This window comes from Parasteatoda tepidariorum, chromosome 4 (genome assembly GCF_982258835.1).
Source record: "Parasteatoda tepidariorum strain Cologne lab strain chromosome 4, Ptep-v5.0, whole genome shotgun sequence".
Lineage (NCBI taxonomy): Eukaryota > Metazoa > Arthropoda > Arachnida > Araneae > Theridiidae > Parasteatoda > Parasteatoda tepidariorum.
Window position 1 is genome coordinate 37,925,595 of NC_141758.1, and position 23,441 is coordinate 37,949,035.

Here is a 23,441-nt window from a genome sequence, read left to right on the forward strand (position 1 = left end):
TGTGCATTCCTATGCACATGAGGTGCATTTTCAATGAAAAAGTGGCGATCAGATGGTGACTGCCAGGCAATTTTTTAATCGACATTTGTTATATTTTATCACCCTGTGACTGGTGACTATCATTAATTTTGTCCCACATCTGAAGAGCTATAAAAAATTTTACCTTATTGTTATTGAAGCAAACGAAGAATATAAATTTGGCAAAAATATCTTAAATAATTTAACTTCAAAATATCAATACTTATTCTACAAGCGCAATGATTATGCAAAAATATTAGATCTATGAGACCTAAGAGAGCTGAATAATCTTTTCTAATGAATAAACGTGCAACTGTTAACCTATCTTCGACAGATTGTGGTTTCTACTAACGTATAAGGAAGTTTCATAACATAAGTTACCACCATAATCATAAAATTTTTATTGTTAAAAAAATTTGTTTGGTTTTACTGGACCCATATGTGTAGTTAATGGTTACAGGTATATTTCAGTCCTTTCATATCTTTTTATGTAAAAAGTGGTCACAATTTATTTAATGTATGCTATTATTAGATGTCCTATTTTCTTACCCTACTTTTTATATTTATTTACAAAGGTTGTATTCAGAGATAGATTTGGCAATTCTTCTCTGAAACCTAGGTGTATTTTTTCCTCAAAACTTTTAATATTTCCCATTGTAATGGATACTATTTGAATGTGTGTATCCTTTACACCAGCGGTTCCCAATTTAATTTTTTTTTGGCTAATTCAAAACAATAATAAATACACACAAATACAATAATGAAGTTTCTTGAGGAGGAACCCAGACTTCATAAAGTAAACAAAGACAATTGTGTAAGTATTAACCATTAAAAGACTATTTTATTTTGACTCGTTTATATTTAATAGGATGAAATTTTTTATTCATTTTATCATTAATCATCCTAAGTTTGGTTTTATGTTTGACAGTTGATTTCTCAGTCTTGGAGATGATTCTAGTCTAGCTAAAAATTTGTTTCTATATTGCTATAAAGAAAACTGCTATAAATATTTCAAATAATTATTAGAGAAACATATTTCTTTTTTAAAGAATTAAGTTATTTTATTTTCAATTAAAAAGCGTAATGTTAAATACTGTTGCAATTTTGTTATATATATATATATATATATATATATATATATATATATATATATATATATATATATATATATATATATATATATATATATATATATATATATATATATATATATATATATATATATATATATATATATATATATATATATATATAATCTTCTCTCTTTGTCATTTTATTTTAAATATAATTTCATAAAGGCAATCAAAATATCGAATATAAGTAAATAATAGATTATTGATTAGATATAAATATAATTACTGAATTCAAAAATGTTTTTAAAAAATGTCATAATTCTCGGAACACCATTTGGGCACCGCTGTTTTACACGCACTCAAACAGTATCCTTTGCACCAATTATCTTTTACTCACAACTTACAATCTACTAAGATTTAAAAATATACAAATTCCTTTATATCTGGAGTTACAGTAATCAATCATGAAAGATGACTATTTTTTATTTGTTATTCTTAAACCTACAAGTATTCTGAAACTTACAAGTATTACATTTTATATGGTTAACAATATTTTATGTATCATTTCATGTATCTTGTTTTAACATTTTTTCCCCTTCAAATCCCGGTTGTGTTATTGTTAAAAAATTGATTTTTTTATTGGTCTCTGTATATTAAGATGTATATGAAATGCAGGCCATTTCTTCCATATAATTGTAATTCATATCTGTGAACATATAGAAATAATAAACTATAGTTATGTGAAGGATTGTTTCTTTTTATTTAAATTTTATGAAGGTTTTTGTCACAAAAATTTAAGTTACATATTTTAAAAGGAAAATTTGATATTTTTAGACTCTTTATAAAATTAAATATTTGAAGTGAACTCAATAATAACTAAGAGTTAAGCTTTTTTTCTTTCATTGTGAAAATGATAATTTCTTAATAAAACAGTGCTGTCTAGTTGGTGTGGTGGGTTTAGATTTCAACTATCACGACTTGGATCAAGGTTCGATTCCTCGTTGGTGTTCCGCCTCATCGTGCTGCACATTATCCGATATTGTATTTGATACGGAATACACTTTAATATCCCCAGTGATTTCAGAGGCGGAAAGCACACGCATTGCTTGAGCAGTTGGGGAGCGGGGTGTGGAGACCAGGTGGTTAATACCACCTTGTGCTCTCCAATCTAGATTGCTATTTAGATCTATCTTACTACTTAGATAGATCTAAATTATTATTTGTAGAGCGCGAGTATTATCTTCAGGATATAATTAAGGATGAATTGTGGACCGTCGCTAGTATCCCATGAGTGTTACTCAAGTACGACATTAACACTAGATTTACGGGTATCGGCCGCGTACCTATTTTTACTGAAATCCGTCTTTTTGACGGGTAAATTAAAATACTCATTTTTGTAAAACTTTTATTTTTAAATTAATGGTTTTTTTATTCACAGTTGTTTTCAATACATTTTTTACATGTAAACTCTATTTTGGATGCACACTTTCCACATACATACTTGTTACATTTAATGCAAATGTTATTAGACCTATTTTTTTTACATAACCCAATTTGACAAGATTTTCGCACATTTGGATTTTGTGAATCAGATAATGAATTAAAACTTGTATTTTGTTCATCGCGATGGTCACTGCCTAGTTCATCAGCCAATTGGAAAATAAAATTCTTGCGAGTTATTTTTACTCCAGTGGTCTCCTTGTACAATATCCAGGCATTGATGGCTGCCAAATCTAAAATGTTATAAAACACGTGAAGCGGCCATCTACGGGATCCTGCTTTCACGCTATATTTTCTAGCCATTTGGTCTACGATATTCACCCCAAACTTTGTTTTGTTGTAATATGCAACTGTTTCTGTGACACGTTTAGACACATTTTCTATTTTGACATTTTTGTGTTTCGAACTAAGCAATAATACCTTTTTGTTTGGCTTGGACTTGTAAACTGTAAGAACGTACTCATCTGATTTATAAAGTTTTGTAGAATATCGGATCGTGTTATCCTTCTTAGCCTTTGCAAATTTTGGCAATTTTTTTCTGTTTGCTCGTAAAGTCCCTACAAGAGTTGTTTTTTTTTTAAAGTAACTTTTTTGCAAGTGAAATACTCGTAAAAAAGTTATCAGTAGTTATATTTCGGCCATGGCCTAAATATGGTTCAGTGAGCTTGAGCACAACGAATTCGTCTAAAGGTATGTCTGATGGTCGTTTTTCGTCTTTCCCTAAATATGGGAAGTCATTTATTAGATACTTGCTTTTTACATCCGATGCCAACCAAAACTTTATGCCAAATTTATCAGGTTTATTTGGCATGAACTGCGTAAAATGGCATGTCCCGCAGTGGACTGATCGTTAAGACACGGTTCCCAGCAGATCACCGAAGTCAAGCATCTCTGGCTGCGGGTGGGTGACCACTTGGATCAGTCTGCGTAGGGACCGAGGGTGTGCAGTATTGGTCCTCGTTAAACTGTGCTACCGTAAAGTGCTCGACTTCGCACGCAGGTCGTCGGGCTACTGAAACGGTGCCATCCCCTCCGCAGAGGATCAAAATTGTGATGGCATGTCTTCGGATCATCCTCCGGGATGCTTCCCAGATCGTCGCCAATAGCCCATTGTGCAGCTCTAGTGCGACGTAAATTAACAACGTAAAACGGCATCTAGTTTTGCTTGGAAACAATTGCTCGTCAACTGTAACGTTCTCTCCAGGCTTATAGCAAGCCTGGCTATTATGGATAAATTTGTCCCATATTATAGAAATCAACGCAAATTTATCCGTTTTCAATCTTTGACTTCTTTGGTTTTTCTTGTCAAAAAGTATGAATCGAAGAATTTCCATAAACTTATCTCTGGACATGGTTTTTGAAAAGAAGCTTGGCCCCCATTTCTTAGACCATAAATATGAAGCTTTCAGGGATTTTGCTTCATACGCCCCTCGGGCATACAAAATCGATATAAAAGCTCGTAGTTGTACCTCTGTAATTGACCAATCATCTTTTTTCAAAACCTTACGAGCCTCTGTTTCAGTACATATTTTGATGTACTCAATCATGCCGTTGTCAATTATCAGTTCAAATGCGCTCCTTACATTCCAAGCATAATATTTTTTTTTTTGCGTACGCTGTTGGTCCTGACACATCCTTGAACATGTCCCGCAGTGGACTGATCGTTAAGACACGGTTCCCAGCAGATCACCGAAGTCAAGCATCACTGGCTACGGTCAGTGTGCGGGTAGGTGACCACTTGGATCAGCGAGGGTGTGCGATATGGGTCATCGTTAAACTGTTCCACCGTAAGGTGCTCGACTTCGCGTGCAGGTCGTCGGGCTACAGAAGCGGGGGTGCCATCCCCTCTGTAGAGGATCAAAATTGCGATGTCATGGCTTCGGATCATCCTCAGGGATGTTTCCCAGACCGTCGCCAATAGCCCATTGTGCAGCTCTAGTGCGACGTAAATGAACAACAACATCCTTGAACATACTATAAGCTGGTTTTCTACCACAACCTCCACCTTCTTTTAGTGTTTCCCATAAAGTTCCATCCGCAGAACGTTCGATCGAATTTTCTAAATTACAGGTATCAACAACTTCCATCTCATTTTCGCTCTCGGAGTCTGAAATGATACGCATTCTTTTTCTTTTATAGCGCGTATTGCGAAGATTTTCATTTCCACTGTCCTCAGAATCTTCAATTTCGGTAATTACTTCGTCGAATTCTTCCTCGCTATTGCATAATTCGTTTATGTCAGAATCAGATCCAGACTGGTCTTCATTTATGCTGGTTAGTTTTTTTTATAAATTCCATGTATTTTGAACATTTGTCCATATTAGCCCTTGCTACGTAGACAAAATATAAATGTAAAAAAAGTATTTCTTTTTAGATAAGTTTGTAACAAACCTTGAAAAAAATTAAATCTTTACTTATAAAATGAATTTTCACTGAACTTCACAATTTCACTTCTTTTTGCAAAATGCACTGTTGCACATTGATCTAATTTTATTTTGAAATATGTAGATCAGCCTAACTAAATTTACAAAAATCACAAGTTGTCTCTGTAAAATGCACCGTTGAAATGATTATTTTTGCTATGACAAAATTTGCTGTACTTGTATTCTTTCATTTATTTTTATTTATATGTTTTTTTAAATTTGTTTCATACTTTCATTTTAGTTATTTCGCAAGGTTTGCAACAATTGATCGTAAATTAAGCAATTTGTCAAATTGACGGGTTATCGTAAAAATAGTTATATAACATATAGAAATACTAAAGTGTAAGTCTTTCGGTGGAAACGAATGGAAATATATATTCGATGCATTATAGTATTGAGAACCAATATATAGTATCTTAAAAATAATATTTACATGTTCGAAATTTCAAGGTATGAAGTCGAAAACCCGTCAAATTGATGGGTTACTCAAATCTAGTGCTAACAGACGAACCTCAATTTTTTTTCTATATTTTATTTATGTATCGCTGAGGATGCGTCGTACAGCATTACTTGCTGTGGTCAGTGAGTGGATGGATTATGATTTGATCATCAGAAAAGAGCGTTGTTGTTGTTGTTTATTTACGTCGCACTAGAGCTGCACAATGGGCTATTGGCGACGGTCTGGGAAATATCCCTGAGGATGATCCGAAGACATGCCATCGCGATTTTGATCCTCTGCAGAGGGGATGGCACCCCCGCTTCAGTAGCCCGATGACCTGCACGCAAAGCCGAGCACTTTACGGGTAGAACAGTTCAGCGAGGACCCATACCGCATACCCTCGGTCCCTACGCAGACTGATCCAAGTGGTCGCCCACCCACACACTGACCGCAGCCAGTGATGCTTGACTTCAGTGATCTGCTGGGAACCGTGTCTTAACGATCAGTCCACTGCGGGACTCAGAAAAGAGCGAGGTTGCGTGGTATTGGTCCTCGTTACACTGTACTGCAGTAAACTGCTCGACATCACACGACCGTCGGGCTAATAAAACAGGGGAACCATCTACTTTTCTGAGGATAAACATTGTGAAGGTATGTCTTCGGATCATCTTTGTGCGGCCTAAATTAAGTTGTACTGTTATTACTTCTACCATTTTCTAATTTTTTTCAAAGCTATCAGTTTATATTGCAGTATGTGCAAATCAAAATTACCTGCTATCATGACACGCGAAATATTGTAAACAAAACAAACTGTAACTGATTAAAGGGTTGCAGATTGCACTGTCACCTGATTGGAATAATTTTCTTGAAAACAGTTTCATTTTTCTGACCACACGCATTTTCTCTTTTGTTTCAAACTGATAAATATTAATTTAGATTGAAAAAAGTACAATCCAGTTAATTTTTAATTTAAACTTAAAATAACAAACGGTACTTTGTATTGAAAATGCATAAGTTAATTAAACAAAATATGATAGAACTGCTTTCTAACATAAAAATAAGTTCACATTAAGAAAACTTGTTTATATCTGTATAAAATAATACAGATATAGTTCAGTCTACGAAAAATGTTCGTTTCGTTTTCTTTCGGTAATATTTGGCTTTCAACCGGAGAATGTTCAGAGAATTTTACCTGAATATGAAAAATTACCTGTTTCAGAGAATGTTACCCGTCTGTCGTAACTCTTTATCAAACAACTCTGATGTATATTCCTGTATAATATTAGAACTGATAATGGGTCCGGGATAGCATGGCAGACAGGGAATTGGGCCCATGTCCAAGAGGTCATCAGTTCGATCCCCGCAACGCCAAAGAAACCCCATGTCCAAAATGGTGGCTGTTGCACGCTAAATCTGTCGGGGTCAGAAAGTCCTCGAAGTTCCCATAACAAATTAAAACCTCTGGGATACTGTATCGGAGATTGATCGCGTTCAGATTCAAGTCAAAATTACGATTTATGGATGGATGATGTGTGAATGTGTCCTCACTGCAGCACGGGATGTGGCGTATGTATGTTGTCTCCGGATCATCCTCAGGGATGTTTCCCAGACCGTCGTCACCAATAGCCCATTGTGCAGCTCTAGTGCAATGTAAATAAAAGTGCCGTACAGTTTAATACTGGTAATGCACCAGAACCAATATCTTACTATTGTAGAACCGGAAACGTAACGAATTCAGAGTCATAATTGAATCAATTTGATTCTGTCTCATGAAACTCTGATTCTGGTAAAATAGGGAACCTAATATTATATCGACTTGTAAAAAGATTTTAGTGTCACACTGAATCCGAAATGATACCGGAAACTGTGTTTCTTAAGACGGCATATTTCTTGCACTGTTAAGAGAATCTGTCCAATACGGAGTTAAAAATTATTAACTAAATACAGGAAGTTACCGACTTGTTATACAAAGAATTTAGTATGATACTGAATCCGAAATGATAGCGGAAACTATGTTTCTTAAGACAGCATATTTTTTGCACTGTTAAGAGAATCTGTCCAATACGGAGTTAAAATTTATTAACTAAATACAGGAAGTTATCGGCTTGTTATACAAAGAATTTAGTATGATACTGAATCCGAAATGATACCGGAAACTGTGTTTCTTAAAACGGTATATTCCTCGCACTGTTAAGAGACTCTGTCCAATACGGAGCTAGAAATTAATAACTAAATACAGGAAGTTATCTGCTTGTTATACAAAGAATTTAGTATGATACTGAATCTGAAATGATAGCGGAAACTGTGTTTCTTAAAACGGTATATTTCGTGCACTGTTAAGAGACACTGTCCAATACGGAGTTAAAATTTATTAACTAAATACAGGAAGTTATCGGCTTGTTATACAAAGAATTTAGTATGATACTGAATCCGAAATGATACCGGAAACTGTGTTTCTTAAAACGGTATATTCCTCGCACTGTTAAGAGACTCTGTCCAATACGGAGCTAGAAATTAATAACTAAATACAGGAAGTTATCTGCTTGTTATACAAAGAATTTAGTATGATACTGAATCCGAAATGATACCGGAAACTGTGTTTCTTAAAACGGTATATTCCTCGCACTGTTAAGAGACTCTGTCCAATACGGAGCTAGAAATTAATAACTAAATACAGGAAGTTATCTGCTTGTTATACAAAGAATTTAGTATGATACTGAATCTGAAATGATAGCGGAAACTGTGTTTCTTAAAACGGTATATTTCGTGCACTGTTAAGAGACACTGTCCAATACGGAGTTAAAATTTATTAACTAAATACAGGAAGTTATCGGCTTGTTATACAAAGAATTTAGTATGATACTGAATCCGAAATGATACCGGAAACTGTGTTTCTTAAAACGGTATATTCCTCGCACTGTTAAGAGACTCTGTCCAATACGGAGCTAGAAATTAATAACTAAATACAGGAAGTTATCTGCTTGTTATACAAAGAATTTAGTATGATACTGAATCTGAAATGATAGCGGAAACTGTGTTTCTTAAAACGGTATATTTCGTGCACTGTTAAGAGACACTGTCCAATACGGAGTTAAAATTTATTAACTAAATACAGGAAGTTATCGGCTTGTTATACAAAGAATTTAGTATGATACTGAATCCGAAATGATACCGGAAACTGTGTTTCTTAAAACGGTATATTCCTCGCACTGTTAAGAGACTCTGTCCAATACGGAGCTAGAAATTAATAACTAAATACAGGAAGTTATCTGCTTGTTATACAAAGAATTTAGTATGATACTGAATCTGAAATGATAGCGGAAACTGTGTTTCTTAAAACGGTATATTTCGTGCACTGTTAAGAGACACTGTCCAATACGGAGTTAAAATTTATTAACTAAATACAGGAAGTTATCGGCTTGTTATACAAAGAATTTAGTATGATACTGAATTTGAAATGATAGCGGAACCGGTATAACACAGAAAATAGTTTTCCATAAACCTTTATATATTTTTCACTGCTCTGAAGCTTCACCCAATTTGGAATTCAACTATAAACATCCAATATAAAAACAGATAACAATGTTATATTCTCATATGATTTTATTTTGCTTTTATAAGAAGTATAGCAAAATTAACAGTATTTAAACTTCGCACTTATACATTCTGTTGAATCTTTTTAAGTCAGATTTTGTCAGCTTCGTTTTATAGTTGGCATCCACAAGAGTCACCCCTTCTTGTCTAGGTACCATGGTATCCTTACCATTTTTGGAAAACGCTTTGCTGTCATAAATCATGATTGAGTGGTAATCAAACTTAGTATAATTGATTGCCTCACTTGATGGTATTATTCGAAAGTTGTGTTTTTCCTCTGTAGATAAATAAATAAACAAAATCAGTAAATAATATTAAATAAAATTAAATTAAATTAAATTAAATTAAATTAAATTAAATTAAATTAAATTAAATTAAATTAAATTAAATTAAATTAAATTAAATTAAATTAAATTAAATTAAATTAAATTAAATAATTAATTAATTAATTAGTTAATTTAATAAATAAATAAATAAATAAAATAAAATAAAATAAATAATCAGTCATTTGCAATCCAGATAAAAACTTTTTAGTCGAAATGTTGGCTTCTCCATTTCTAAGTTATTAGGAAATTGAATCAGAGAAATTTAACCCTTTGACGACTCTCTCCTCTAAGATAAAACGATCGCTGACGACTGGTTTTCATTTCTTTTTTTGTACAATATTTATCTTATAGGGGGCGTATTAAGACATTTCAAAATTGCTTACAATCCAAACATTTTAACTACTTTATGCAATCCAAATCTGATCCAAGCATTTTGTACTTTCAACATAAATTGTTTTTTCACCATTAGTTACATTTTAAAATGGTTTCCGCAAATGGACCTTACTGAGCCCTAGTTTTTGAAGGGATCGAAATTAAATTACACAGTCGCAATCGTTAACTCATAAGAAAAGATATTACTTAAATGTGCTCCTGCAAAATGATTATTTTATCTTTCTTTTTCAGAGCTTTCCGAAATTAAGGAGCTTTTTTTTAATTTATTTTTTTATAACTTTTCTTATCTTTTAAATATATCTTTTTTTTCAATTAACTATAGAGATCATTATTTGGAATTTTGGAAAGTCATCAATTTTCTTTTGCTTATATGTCTGCATATTGGTAAACTAATTTTCTTAAGGACCTGAAGCAAAAGTAAATTGAGTAAGTTGTATATAATTTTTCTTTTTCTCTTCTTAGTAATATTTCAGACTTGTTATTTTAATCTGAGATGAAAAATAACACCGGAAAACAAATTTATGATCACATTTACACATGCACTTCATCTTACCTAATTCGGATGTCAGAATTGCAAATCTAACATTGGTTTAATTCCGAAAGCTGTAGTTTTTTATAAATGACGTATTTAGTTCAATTTATTTTTTGTTTGAATATGCAAAATTATAAAGAATGTATAGCTTTATATATGTGCTAATACACTTGTCTGCTCCTTAAAAATTGATACTTAAGGCAATAAAAAGAAGAAAAAAAACATATGTCCTTAACGCATTGGATCATAAACGGGAATGTTTTATCTCCTTGTTCCCACCACTCCCTACGTAACAGAGAAATGGGGACACTTAGTATTTACTCGAGTGACTTTTGAAAAATCCTCGTTATGACCATGATCATAAATTGCATAAAAGCTGTAACTTTCAGATAGAAACCGGTTGAAGATTTGAAATCAGAAGCATGGGAAAATATGGGATTTGTTCAAAAATCTTATAATGCAGAAGAAAAAAAAATGATGTATCTCCAAAACTTCTACTAAATATGAAAATAGGGCTTTTTGTGCTTATAAGGAAGGAGCCCACAATGAATTTCGTCCTGGGATCCGTAAAACTTTTTTTGAACCTTAGATGTTGTCTTCATCCTTCGCTGCACTGCAGCTTTCGTGGGCCTAGTGTAGATTCTCATCAAGGGGCTGGGGGTACCCGCGGTCTTATCTGGGGAGAAATAATTGTACACTGAAGAGCCAAAAAAACTGGTATATCTGCCTAATATCGTGTAGGGAAGCAAGTATCGAAAGCCCATATCAATGATGTTTCGTTGAATGGTTCGCACGCTGACACTTGTTGATGGCCCAGCATTGAAATCTGCTGCAATTTGTGGAAGGGTTGCACGTCTGTCACGTTTAATGATTCTCATCAATCGTCGTTGATCCCGTTCTTGCATGATCTTTTTCCGACCGCAGCGATGTCGTACATTCGATGTTTTACCGGATTTCCGATACTCACGGTATACTCGTGAAATGGTCGTACCAGAAAATCCAAATTTCATTGCTATCTCGGAGATGCTATGTCCCATGTCCCGTGCGTCAACTATAACACCACGTTCAAACTCACTTAAATCTGTACAACATGGCATTGTAGCAGCAGTAACCGATCTAAGAACTGTGCTAGACACTCGTTGTCTTATATACGCGTTGCCGATCGCAGCGCTGAACTTCGATTGGCTCCATACCCCTTTATTTGCATACTCATGCCTGTACCAGTTTTTTTGGCTCTTCAGTGTAATAACCAATAAGTAATTGTAGTTAAAAGATAAAGAGTTGAGATTGGAATATTATATATCAAAGTATAACCACGTCCCGCCCATGTCAGGGGACATTCGGGGAATACTGTAGACTCAAAGTGCGCACACGCGACAACAAAAAAGAGAGAAAGAAAGAAAGAGGATTCACAAAGGTGGGCTTCTTGGTGATCCTATATATACATATATATATATATATATATATATATATATATATATATATATATATATATATATATATATATATATATGTAATAACAGGGCTCCAACCCTGTTATTAGTGTTGTATTTAGCTTGAAATATTTGCAGTCATAAGCCATCAGACGTTCTAAACAGGTTTATTAAATGTAGGCTGGCATTGCTAACAGTTGACGTCCAAGCTCCCTACGGGAGGGGAATGGACAAGACTCCGGACAATTCCGGCACAGCTTATCAGGATCACATTATGATGAAAAGGACACGCAAAACTATGCGCTCTTATGTTTTATACCAACATAGATTTGAAGTAAAAAGGCACATTCGTACATTCCTTGTATCCTTACGCATTAAGGAAAATCATTTCTGCTTCCTTATATGGTATTGAAAAAGGGCACGATTCTATAAATAACTCTTCCCTTGAAATATAAATCTATTTATATTTCAATGGTATGTTTTCAGCCTTGAATTCCCAAAATAGAATCTCTCTACGCTTATTCTTTAACAAAGACATTTTATGAAACCGAAAGAGTTTTAGTTCTTTTATTAATACAAAAGTATTTACTTTTTGTATTACATCCCCCCCAAAAAAAATTTTGGTGAGCCAAAATAAAAAATTTAGAATACTTTAAATTTAAAATTTTTAGGTTGGTACGATTGTTCCTTTTTCCTTACTACAAACAGCATTTTTTCAATTTTGTAAAGAAAAAAATTATTTACAATGACAAAAATATGAAAAACATGATTATGCAATTTATCTGTTTAGTAACTAAACAGAAAGAAAAATTAAACATTTATAAAACTAATCTACTGAAATTTTCAAAAAAAATTTTTCACACAAAAATATACAAAATTTTTATGCATATATATATATATATATATATATATATATATATATATATATATATGGATAAAAAAAAATGTTAGGTGTAATTCAGAAGGGAGTCTTACTTTCATCTACATTCTCTAAGTGGATTTCAAGATATTGATCTCTGTCATGCCTTCCATGTTCATGAAAGAAACCAATTGCATGCCCAAGTTCATGGAGAATCACTCCAAGGCGGTGGCATCCATCCTGAAGTGTTACGGGTTGAGGTTGATAGTTGCTTGCTTGTTTTCCAATATAAGAGGTACATCTAAATTTAAAAGGGGGAAAAAATATATAGGCTCGAAATTGCTGGAAATGCGTGTTTGTAGAAATGGACGCAACTTAAAATGCGTTCTTACGAAAATGCAATTCAAGTGCAAGCGCATTTTCAGTTCTCAACCCAAATTTAACTTGCGTGCTTGCTATTATTTATATAAATACTTGGAAAATTCATTGCGGCCAAAGTCATGAATTTTTGGGTCAAAGCGGTATATTACAGATGTAACTTTTTGGGCGATGCCTTCGTATTCGTTATTTTCAAACGATGAAGTGAATTTGAAAACTCTAAACTCCCACAACTTAAATTTATAACTACTGTTATAAATTTATAGTACCCGTGGAGCCTGATAAAAACTGCAGACTTTTAAATTGTTTAAAAAAAAAAGACTAAATTAATAAAATCAACCAAATGGATACATTAGGCAGACATCACATTTAATTTGTTCATTTATTTTGAATACATTTATTTTGTTTCCTTAGTTATATCATGAAGAATATATTAGAAAGAACAAACCCTCATAAAAAAAATTGAAAAATTCACTTATCTCATCAACCTACTAGAGTTGCTTGTCATTCATCATATTAAAAAGCGCTATTTTTTACAAAAACAAAGAATATTTTCCGTCATGAAATTTAAAGTTAACAAAAAATTATTAAAAACATTTCTATATATGAATTGTTAGTTAACGATCGATTACCAGTATTTGAAAAAATAAAATAAATAATTAAACGTAGGAATACAAGTAGGTTGCTTGTATGAAGTAGAAAAGATAAATAATGTTACTCGTTAACAAGACTTATAACAATTTAAAATATATACTCAAGGCAAGAACATTCAGTTATGATGTAGGAAGACATACATTTTTCTACAACGATAGACAAACAGTAATTGTTGTTAAGTAAGCAAATGAACAAGAGAGAATTAAGAAACACGAAAAGTCACTTATAATTGTAATAATTTCTGAACAAATTCAACTCTGTAGTTGCATTTCTGTGGGCTGCATGAAAGTCTTCATTGCATTTTTATTGCAATATTCAATATATTGTTATTGAATTTTTTTTTCTCTAAATTTTGCACCTCTTTTATTCTTGACATTTTACACAAATTTTATATAAACAGCCGAAATATTAATTTATGGATTATTGATAGGTTAAAAACACAAAACTATTATTGCTTTTAAAAAAATCCTAAGTTTTGGAACCCTTGTTATCTTTGCATGGAACCCCATTCGGGAACCGTGGCTCTAGAGTTATGCATTTAGAATAATCTTTTGAGAAGTTCATTTTAAACACGATGTTATCTATAATTTTATGTGAGGTATACGAAAACTTAAAACAGATACAAAGAATTTTTTCAAACTTTGCTCGCATTCTTTGTTAGAAGGCTTTTTTTTACATGCTGTAGATACATGACGAAAAAGAATGAAACATTCCACAAAGACAAGGAAAATATTTTTAAACAATTTATAAAAAGTGAAAAGGGAAGAGTAATCTGATAAATATCTCTATATAACATCAAAACATAATGATCTAACACAGTTTTCCATTGTCGTTGGGGCATTTTTATTATCATATGGGAATATCCAGTTTTCCCTCATTAATTTCCATATTTATTGTTGTCAGCAATATAAAATTAATAAAGGTCATAAAAGTGCTGCTTTCCTAAAGATTATTTTTGTGTCCCTTATTTAAAAGTACTTGTAATATTTATTTTTCCTCATTAGTATTCATTTCTATTATTACTTTTACGTTTTTAATTTTTTCCTAGATTAAGATTTTAAAGCTAAAAGATTTTTTCTTTATTATAACGTTATTCTAAGATATTACCTAATTACGCTGCATTTTAAGATAAACATATTTAAATTAGCGCACTAATATTAATAATCGTTTAGTAATTATTATTATTTGTGGTGCAAATTACAATAATTTACTATTTATAGTTGTCATTAAAAACGCCCGGTGGCTGAGTGGTAGCGCTTCACGCTTCTGTGCCTCAGATCCTGGGTTCGATCCTTGGGCAGGACAAGGTTGACTCAGCCTTTCATCCCTTCAGTGGGTTGATAAATGAGTATCAAGCATGCTTGGGAACTAAACACTGGGGGTTCCGCGTTCGGCTGACCACCTGACCGGAACATCTGCTCTTCCACCCCAGAGCCCAAGGTCAAGACAATTGAGATGGGCATAGTAGGCCCTGTTCCTCTATGGGCTTTCGCGCCGCTGAATTTAGTTTAATTGTGATTAAATATATTCGTTAAATGAATAAGAACTTAAGGGTCAGCTTCATGCTCAATCTCATGCTTACATAAATTATATTAAATATATCAGCCTGTTTTGTAAACGAAAATATGAAATTATGGTTGTGAATTTACCAAATTTGTTATAACGTTATACCTTTAATTTTAAATGTTTTTTATTTTTTTAAATATTACCGACAAAATTTATTTATGTTCATTAATAGATCTGAATAGAATCATAAAGGGAACGGATTTGGAAAGTGAAAGCAGAAAAGCATAAGACAGTAGAAATCTTTTTAGTACATATATTTTCATAACTGCAACATTTCATCTGTATATATCGCTGGTAAAAGGTTAAAACGACACTTCTGCTCTCACTTCTCATTCAAACAACACTAATTATGTTTTCAGAAGTGTCGTTTTAACTTTGAACCAGAGATATGTGAATATTTTCAACTATCGTAGAAAAAGTTGTTTTATGCCAAGAAATAACAGTTACTACGATACAATCATTGGGGTTGGTGAACAGAAGTGAACAGGGGGCTGAGCCCCTTAGTATATATTTACCCAGTTCCGTTATATATCCAAATGTAATCCGTTTCAGTAGTTCTCGGAACAAACTTTATACAGGTGTTTTCATGATAATAAGCGAAAGCGGCAAAAATGTTTCTTCGCTTTTCGTCTGTAAGAGTGAAATGACATCAATAAAGATATAAAAATTGAATAAAATGAAATTAACATACATAAATAAGTTTTAAAGCAATTACTACGATGCACCGACTTCAAAGAATATATATGGCCGTGCTTATGTGCCGTATACCCCCTCATACGGCGTAGTACTGAGATGGATTTAAACCGAATTATTTAACTATTGTAAACATCTATTATATATAATTTCTCTTACGTGGCTCCCAAATTTTGGCTGTATTTCTTTTCCGCCGGTCGCAACGTTTGCTTTGTTTTGAAAACACCAAAGCGTTCTGCCTTTTAATGATGTGTTTCTGATCTAATATATATAATTCTCTTACGTGGCTCCCAAATTTTGGCTGAAGTACTTTGTACAACTAAATAAGATTCTTCTCACAACAGTTAAATATTTACTTTATTTTCTTCATTCATAGAAAAAACAGTCGGCAAAGAATTCTGTTAGGTTAAAAAACATTTCGCTAAAAAAATAACGAATTCTAAAAGAAATAAAAATAAACAACTTAAAAAATAAAAATGCTGTTGCCAGCTATCGAATTTTTTGAAAGTTAACTTAGCAACATAAATCAAAATGACATAGAAGCGCAACTAGATCAAAATTATGATACCTGAGCGCTTGACGTAACAAATCCTTCTATTCTAAAAGTGTTGTATCGTCAAATGCCCAAATTAACAATTGTGTTCTTAAAGAAATTCTATAAAAAGTTTTAAATAAACAACCTACTTCTACAACTGCTTCTTGAAGAACTTGGCTCATTGGTTAAAGATATTGTTTTAATTTTACAGTACTATGACCCTCTTTCATTGCATTTTACAACTTCATGCTAAATTTGAGGACTTTAAGTTGTTTTGTGGTTGAATACTAACATTTAGAAATGTGTACATAAAGAAATAGTATTTAGAGGTTAAGAGTAGCCTCAGAAAAATTTGAATTGTTAGCAATGACTTAAACAAAAAATTTTATTTTAACTGACAAATACTATATTATAATTTTAATTTTTTCTATGACTATACTCATTTTCTTACTCTTTTCTTTGTTTTTTTATACATTTTATATTTTTTTGATAAAACAAAAAACTTATAGTTGTTCTGCTTCTGAACACTGATGAAAACACAAAATGATGAGCTTCATCAACAATCAAAAATATATACATTTATTTTACAAATTCCATATTATTAAGGTGGCGCCCTTCAGAGAATTAAAAATACAAAATTGTCTTCATCGAAGCCGATGCTTTACATCCGGCGTTCAGTGGCAGACTTATATTTCATATTGTTTTACAACACATGGCTTTAGCTCTCTGGTGGGAAAGACTTTAAAACAAAACTTACAACAGTTACTTTTCTCAACAACTGAATAGTGTGATTAAGAAAAATATGTGAACTGTTTGCAATTTCAAATTGATATTGAAATGTACAGGTTTAGAATTTTCTACAGTGAAAAGTTTTCGGAACTTCAGTATTCAAAAAAGTATGCAAAAACTAAACGTTAAGAACGTATCCAATGAGCGAGCAAAGCGAGCAATGGATTGCGAAGCAATCCGAAATGAACTGCGAAAGCAGTTCCGGGGGTTGGTGAGAGCCAGCGAGCAGGGGGCGAAGCCTCCTAGTAATTAAAATATTTCCAAAACCATTTCAAAATTAAAATACATTCCTTCATTTCAGGCTACGTCAAAAGTAGAAACAGATAATACCAAAAAGGACATTCTGAACCGTAAAAAAAAAAGTATTTTTATTCAGTGAAAATACGTTTTTGTGTCTGATTTCCTTAAGTTAAAATAACATCTGCACTTATGAATTAATATATTTGAGGTCATCCTCTTGAACCATTAAGATAGAGTCTTAGTTCGTGAAAATCCGATCATTAGTTCAAAATTTATTCAATTCAGGGACTTTACATAATCCCTTAATTCTTTTTTAAAGATACATACAGGCTTTGCGTAATCATTCTTTAAGAAAGTGAACACCTATAAATACAAACATTACATAGAACTTTAGATCCAAGTTAAAATTTCCGATTTTGAAACAAGAGCGACAATTAAATTTGTTTAATAGCTAGTAAAAAAATTCCATATATAATTACAAAAAAGGTTGTCTTTCGGGGGTAACATTTTCGGTGGTAAAAAAAATACCTCCCATCTCCCTTCCACCCTGAGTAACAAATAAAATTAAGGAACATTATTTTTTTACTGTATTAATTAATGCTGGTTGTCTTAACCAAGTTAACTGTTATTTTTCATGTAACGTGATACTTTAATATAAAACAAAAGTAAAATATTAAAAATAACACTAAATAAAAACTAATAGTTACCATTAATGTCCGTGTGAATGTAATACGGTATAACAGCATTAGGCCACCTGAAAACTTTTAATCGTTGACCATTTCTGTCTTCTTCCTGAAAATTGAAATGGTGTACTTATGTATAGATTACAAGCGTACATTTCAGAGAAATACTTATCGTAAATTGTTTAAATACAGATGCTTTGATCGAAAATCATAAGAAGCTTTTGAAAGTGTTAAATTTTCCCATTCGTACCGAGTGATTATGACTCAATTAAAAATCTTTTGCAGCCTTTCATCTCTTCAGTGGGTGGATTAAATGAGTACCAAGGAAGCTTGGGGACTAAATACTGGGGCTGGATTGTCAGAACGAAGTTTAACTTTAAACCTAGTCTAAACGGCGAAGTTAAACAAAGCTGTATTGCAGAAACGAAGTTTACGGAAAAACCCTGTTCTAAAGATCTAGTTCAGCCTAGTCTAAATTAAACCTAGTCTGAGGCAGGTTTAAACCAGGATGACGAGTTTTAAACCTCGATCTTCTGCTTGCAATCGAAGTACGCTTATCTCGCTTTCGTAGATGTCTTGTTGTGTATTGTTTTAACAGTTTTAAATTCTAAATACGCTCGTATATTTGAGAAATCTAAACATAATTTTTAGAAGCAAACATCGTATAACTTTTTTTTGGCTATTCTATAGTGTATATAAAATATTATAAAAGAATGCAACTTTTAGATTTCCAAGATTTGTTTTGAATTGACAGTGTGTACACAGTAATTTTGGTTTTCTTGAAAATAAACATTGAGATTATTAAATATCTCACTTGCTGAATTTGGCTTTCATTTTGAGTGAATGTGCATATTATATTCAACCACTCGGAAGTTCGGAATGATAAAATGCAAAAAATCCGAGATTACAAATTTAAGGATTAAATGAAGTAAGGTATTTTTTTAATTAAAAATCATGAATGTTTAAATAGACCAATTACTGATTTTATTATAGTGTTATTGTTAATTAAAAATATCGGATTTTTATATGTTGACAGTAAATATTACTATTTACTTTCTTTTAGCGTATCAAGCATTGATTATATTTTTTAAAGGAGGGAAGTCTCATCTATTTTTTAAATTTCTTGTCTTTTTTTTTTTTTGGTGCAGTAAGCAGATTTTCTTCTACATACAACTTAGTCCGTGAGAGAAACAATCGTTTCTCAAATCCATCCCAACTTGCCTGTGAAACTGTTTCTTGAGACTTGTTAATTCTTATGGCTAAATAGACTTTGCAGCAAACTTTAGTCTCTTAAACTAAAATGGCAAGTCTGATGGAATAAAGGGAATCCTAGGAATAAATAGACTGTTTCACCTTTGCCATAACTGTTAACCCTTTACTTACTGTTCACCATGTTGCATCAGCACATGTGGTACACATGATATACCTGCCGTAAGCAGAAGTCTAAATATCTCTGCTTCGATTATATATCTTTTTAAGAACTTAATTTGAAGTTTAATTCCGTTGAGGAGTTTCGGAGCATGTAAATTTCGTAACAAAATGATAGAAGAATCAAAATCAAATTATAGGGTGGCATACCAGATGGATAAAGAGTGTAGAGAAATTCTACAGAATAATTTGCTGCATTTTCGAAGTCGACGACAAATGATTTACATTGTTAATTATTTCAACAGCAAGTTGAACTTCAACTGTTAACAGTTCAACTTCAGATGCTGCCGCATCGTTTTGGGATTTTAGAATTGCTCTCTCGCTGAGCTAAGACATGCCTTTTCCCCATTTATTCTTAAATTTGGGGTAAACTTATTTCCTAAAGATCTTTTTAAGTCGGATATATTCGGATAACACTAGCCTTTAACATTAATCATATTTACATTAACAAACATTCAGTAAAAGTTAATTTAAAAAAATAACCAGCCTATATATCCTTATTCTAAGTACGCACTCATTCACGCAATTTAGACCAAAAATTAGTGAATTTCAGACAGGCCTTGACCTCATCAGCTGGAATGCCAAGAAGTAATACTGTCTAAGTTGTCTGAAGTTGGAAAATGGGTCGTAATTTGCACTTTTATGATTGTACACTGTACTAATACAATTGCAGGCATCATTCAAATACTAATACAATTGCAGGCGTCAAAATTTGGGATCGATACTAGAAATGGTAACAGGTTCATAAACTTCAAAATGCAGATTGCTGTAAATTTTAGGTGCTTTATTGGCATTCCATCTTTACCTAAAGTACGTTAAATGCTGCCGTTTACACTTGAAAATATACACTTGAAAATGGCAGTTAAACAACTCAGATGCAGTAATTAGTTCGCATTAAGAGCTAGTTGCGAAACTAATACTACTATTTTTCGATATATTAAACGGTTTTATGTCGACGCATCTTCTTTTTCATTGAATAATAAGCTCATATTTTAAATATTTTAAACGTTTTCTAATCGCGTTAAATAGAAGTTTATTAAAATAAACGAGAAAAAGTTTTTGATATTTTTAATCGATAAGGAAAAAAAAGGTTATTATTTTCTTCAAGGTTTTAAATAATTTTTTTTTTTTTAATTTTATGGTGAGAACTGAAAAAAAAGTTATTTGGACTCATTAAAAATAGAAAAATAAAGAACTAGAATAACACTATCGAAGTCTACTTACGAGCATTCTATCAATTCCAAGCATATCTCCATCAAATACATCTGGATTTTTCATGGCTTCTATTGGAAGTAAAAAATATAAAATTTAAAAAAAGGAAAAGTGAAAGTTTATTTTCAATATTGTAATTATAGCTTTATTATACCGATAAATATTTCTTTACACTCACTCTGTTATGTCAGATTTATTTAAAAAACAATTTTTTTTTTTACTATAATAAGGTTAATCACTAATCTTAGTTAATCTTCTTTCAGTTAGAATAGACTGAAAATACTTATCATTAGGTTATATGAAAAGGCAATAGGTCAAATCCGATCTGTACGTTAAATGCTAATCCAAACAATTGATTGAAACCGATGTGTAATAACATTGTTTCAGAAATTATTGCTCAGTTATACTTATAAATATTTCTTCCCATTCACTCTGTTATATTAGAATTATAAGAAAATATTGTTTTCACAATAGTAATGTTAAGCACTAATCCTAGTTAATATTCTTTCAGTTAGAACTGATTGAAAGTAAATGCCACAAGCAATAGCTTAAATCCGATCTATGCATTAAATGCCAATCCTATCAATAGTTTGATGCCGATGATTAATAGATAAACTAATAATGCGTAATAACATCTCGTTAGAAATTATTGCTCTATTATACATATAAATATTTCTTTCCATTCACTCTGTTATAAAAAAAATCCTTTTTTACCATACTAATCACTACATTAATGTTAGTCACTATCACTAATCATAGTTAATCTTCATTTAGTTAGAACTGGCTGAAAATGTTAATCAGTAGATTAAATCTCATTCGTTTAATTACCTGAAGCCAATAATTGCTACACTAAAAAAATTACTAGATACTACAAAAAAAAAGTTTATTTTTTGCATAAAAACTGTTAAAAGATAAATACAGCTTTTTTCTGTTTTTAATAGTTACCCACAAGCAGCAAAAAAAATAATTCCCATTCAAATAGTCCCAAAAAACGCAAGCGGTAAAATATTGCTTGATTTTTTTAATTGTAAGGTATACAATTTTTATATCATTTTAAAGAAAAACAATTTTTCACAGCAAAATACAAAATTGGAATGAAATTGGCAAAATTGTTCCTGAGAAGTCGAATTTTCAAAATACGACTTTTTTTAAACTCTACTTCTCAGGAACTATTAGACCGATTTCACTCCAATTTTGTATCTTGAATTGTAAAATTATATTCTTTAGAACTATGCAAAAAATTATGTACTTTACAATTCAAAATTAAAAAATGGTAAATATTTACTAAAAACTATTTTTTGCATGTTAACGCTTTCGATAAAAGAATTTTATAATTGTTAGCATGAAACTTTCAATTCACTTAAGAAGTTCTCGAGATATAGAGAAATACGAAAAAGCAAAATTAACATTAAGGGGTCCAAACTTTGCATCGCTCTCCAGACTAAACTATTGGAACCATATTTTCCAGAATGCGACTACCCCTATATTTTGGGGGTCAGAATGGAGTTTGGGGGAAAGTCCGTTTTTGTGTCTGATTTCGTCGCTTAAAATATAGTCTGTGCTAATTAATTAGCATATTTGAGGTCACCCCTTAGAACCATTAAGAATGTGTCCCGGAACGCAAAGATCTGGTAATTAGATCCAAAGTTAATCAGGGTGGTCCGTTTCTTATTGTGAGCACGGTACATTTCTTTAGCATTTTAGAGCTTTATGTATTTTCTTAAACAAGCATTTCAAGCTTAGCCTAATTTTTAAAACTCGCCTTTTAAGCTGTGTCCATTTTCTTAAATACGCATTTCGAGCTCTTTCTGAAATAAAATGATCACCGATAATTACCTTAAGTGAGTTGCTCACATTAATAATTTATTGATTACATTAATGCTTAAGAGAAATTTTTATACTGAAACAAAACTTACCTTTTCTCGCATTATAATACCTTTCAACATCAGCATTGCTAGGTTCTTCTGGGAACGGAAGAGCAAAAGCAGTGGTTAAAATGACTAGGAAGCAAAAGACTTGCATTGTGGACAATTGAATTGTGTATGAAACCATGCTACAGATTCTAACATGCAAATTCTGAAAAGTCCCTGTTTAAATACTATTTGTAATCCGATTAACATCTGAACTTTGGGAAGTAGCATCTGTTTTAGAGGACACAATTTCTCAAGACTTTTCTCTTGAATGTGTCAAGCAATATCTTAAGGTCCCAGGATTAATGTGATAATCACTCTCCAAGAGGATGGCTTATCACAATATAAAAGATTAGTTTTATTTACATTTTTAAATAATCGCTGATCGCAATGAAAAATTATTCTTTTGAATAAGCACTCGATCTTACACGCGTGGTTATTTTATCTTAAAAGACCTTTGAAATATTTAAATTACTTGGATTAAAGGTAAGTATTTTTTTTAATCAAATAAAATATATAAGATAAAAATTATCAATCAAGCAAATAAATTTAAAATAGACAAATGTTTCGAAACGCGTTAAAAACTGTTAAATGCAGAATTATTTATTGTGGCTCTCGGAATGAAGTGAATTTGACTATAAAGAAATTGGTCCTAAAGGATTTTTAATTTCACTTTCATAACTCAAGTGTAGAACAGTAAAATAGTATGTTTTAAACAACTCAGGGAGTAGTTACGTTTTCTTTTTAATCTTAATTTATTATT

At 31.9% G+C, this 23,441-nt stretch overlaps 1 protein-coding gene across 1 annotated transcript; it reads right to left on the reverse strand.

The window, feature by feature from the left end:
• Positions 1-9,038: 9,038 nt before the first annotated feature.
• LOC107448322 (astacin-like metalloprotease toxin 5) lies at positions 9,039-22,825 on the reverse strand. The gene is made up of 6 exons (XM_087160941.1): positions 22,685-22,825; positions 20,781-20,839; positions 18,153-18,237; positions 15,704-15,818; positions 12,707-12,891; positions 9,039-9,324 (listed from the first exon to the last, which is right to left on the reverse strand). Exons 1-6 carry the CDS (start codon positions 22,818-22,820, stop codon positions 9,098-9,100), a joined length of 807 nt encoding a protein of 268 aa, XP_087017067.1. The 5' UTR covers positions 22,821-22,825; the 3' UTR covers positions 9,039-9,097.
• Between the last annotated feature and the right edge of the window lie 616 nt (positions 22,826-23,441).

Coding starts and splice junctions, on each gene's coding strand:
- LOC107448322 (XM_087160941.1), bottom strand. CDS start 22,820: ATGGTTTCATACACAATTCAATTGTCCACAATGCAAGTCTTTTGCTTC. Junction 15,819..18,152: donor CATTCACACGGACATTAATG/GTAACTATTAGT, acceptor TCACTCTTACAG/ACGAAAAGCGAAGAAACATT. Junction 9,325..12,706: donor CTTAGAGAATGTAGATGAAA/GTAAGACTCCCT, acceptor ATTTATCTACAG/AGGAAAAACACAACTTTCGA.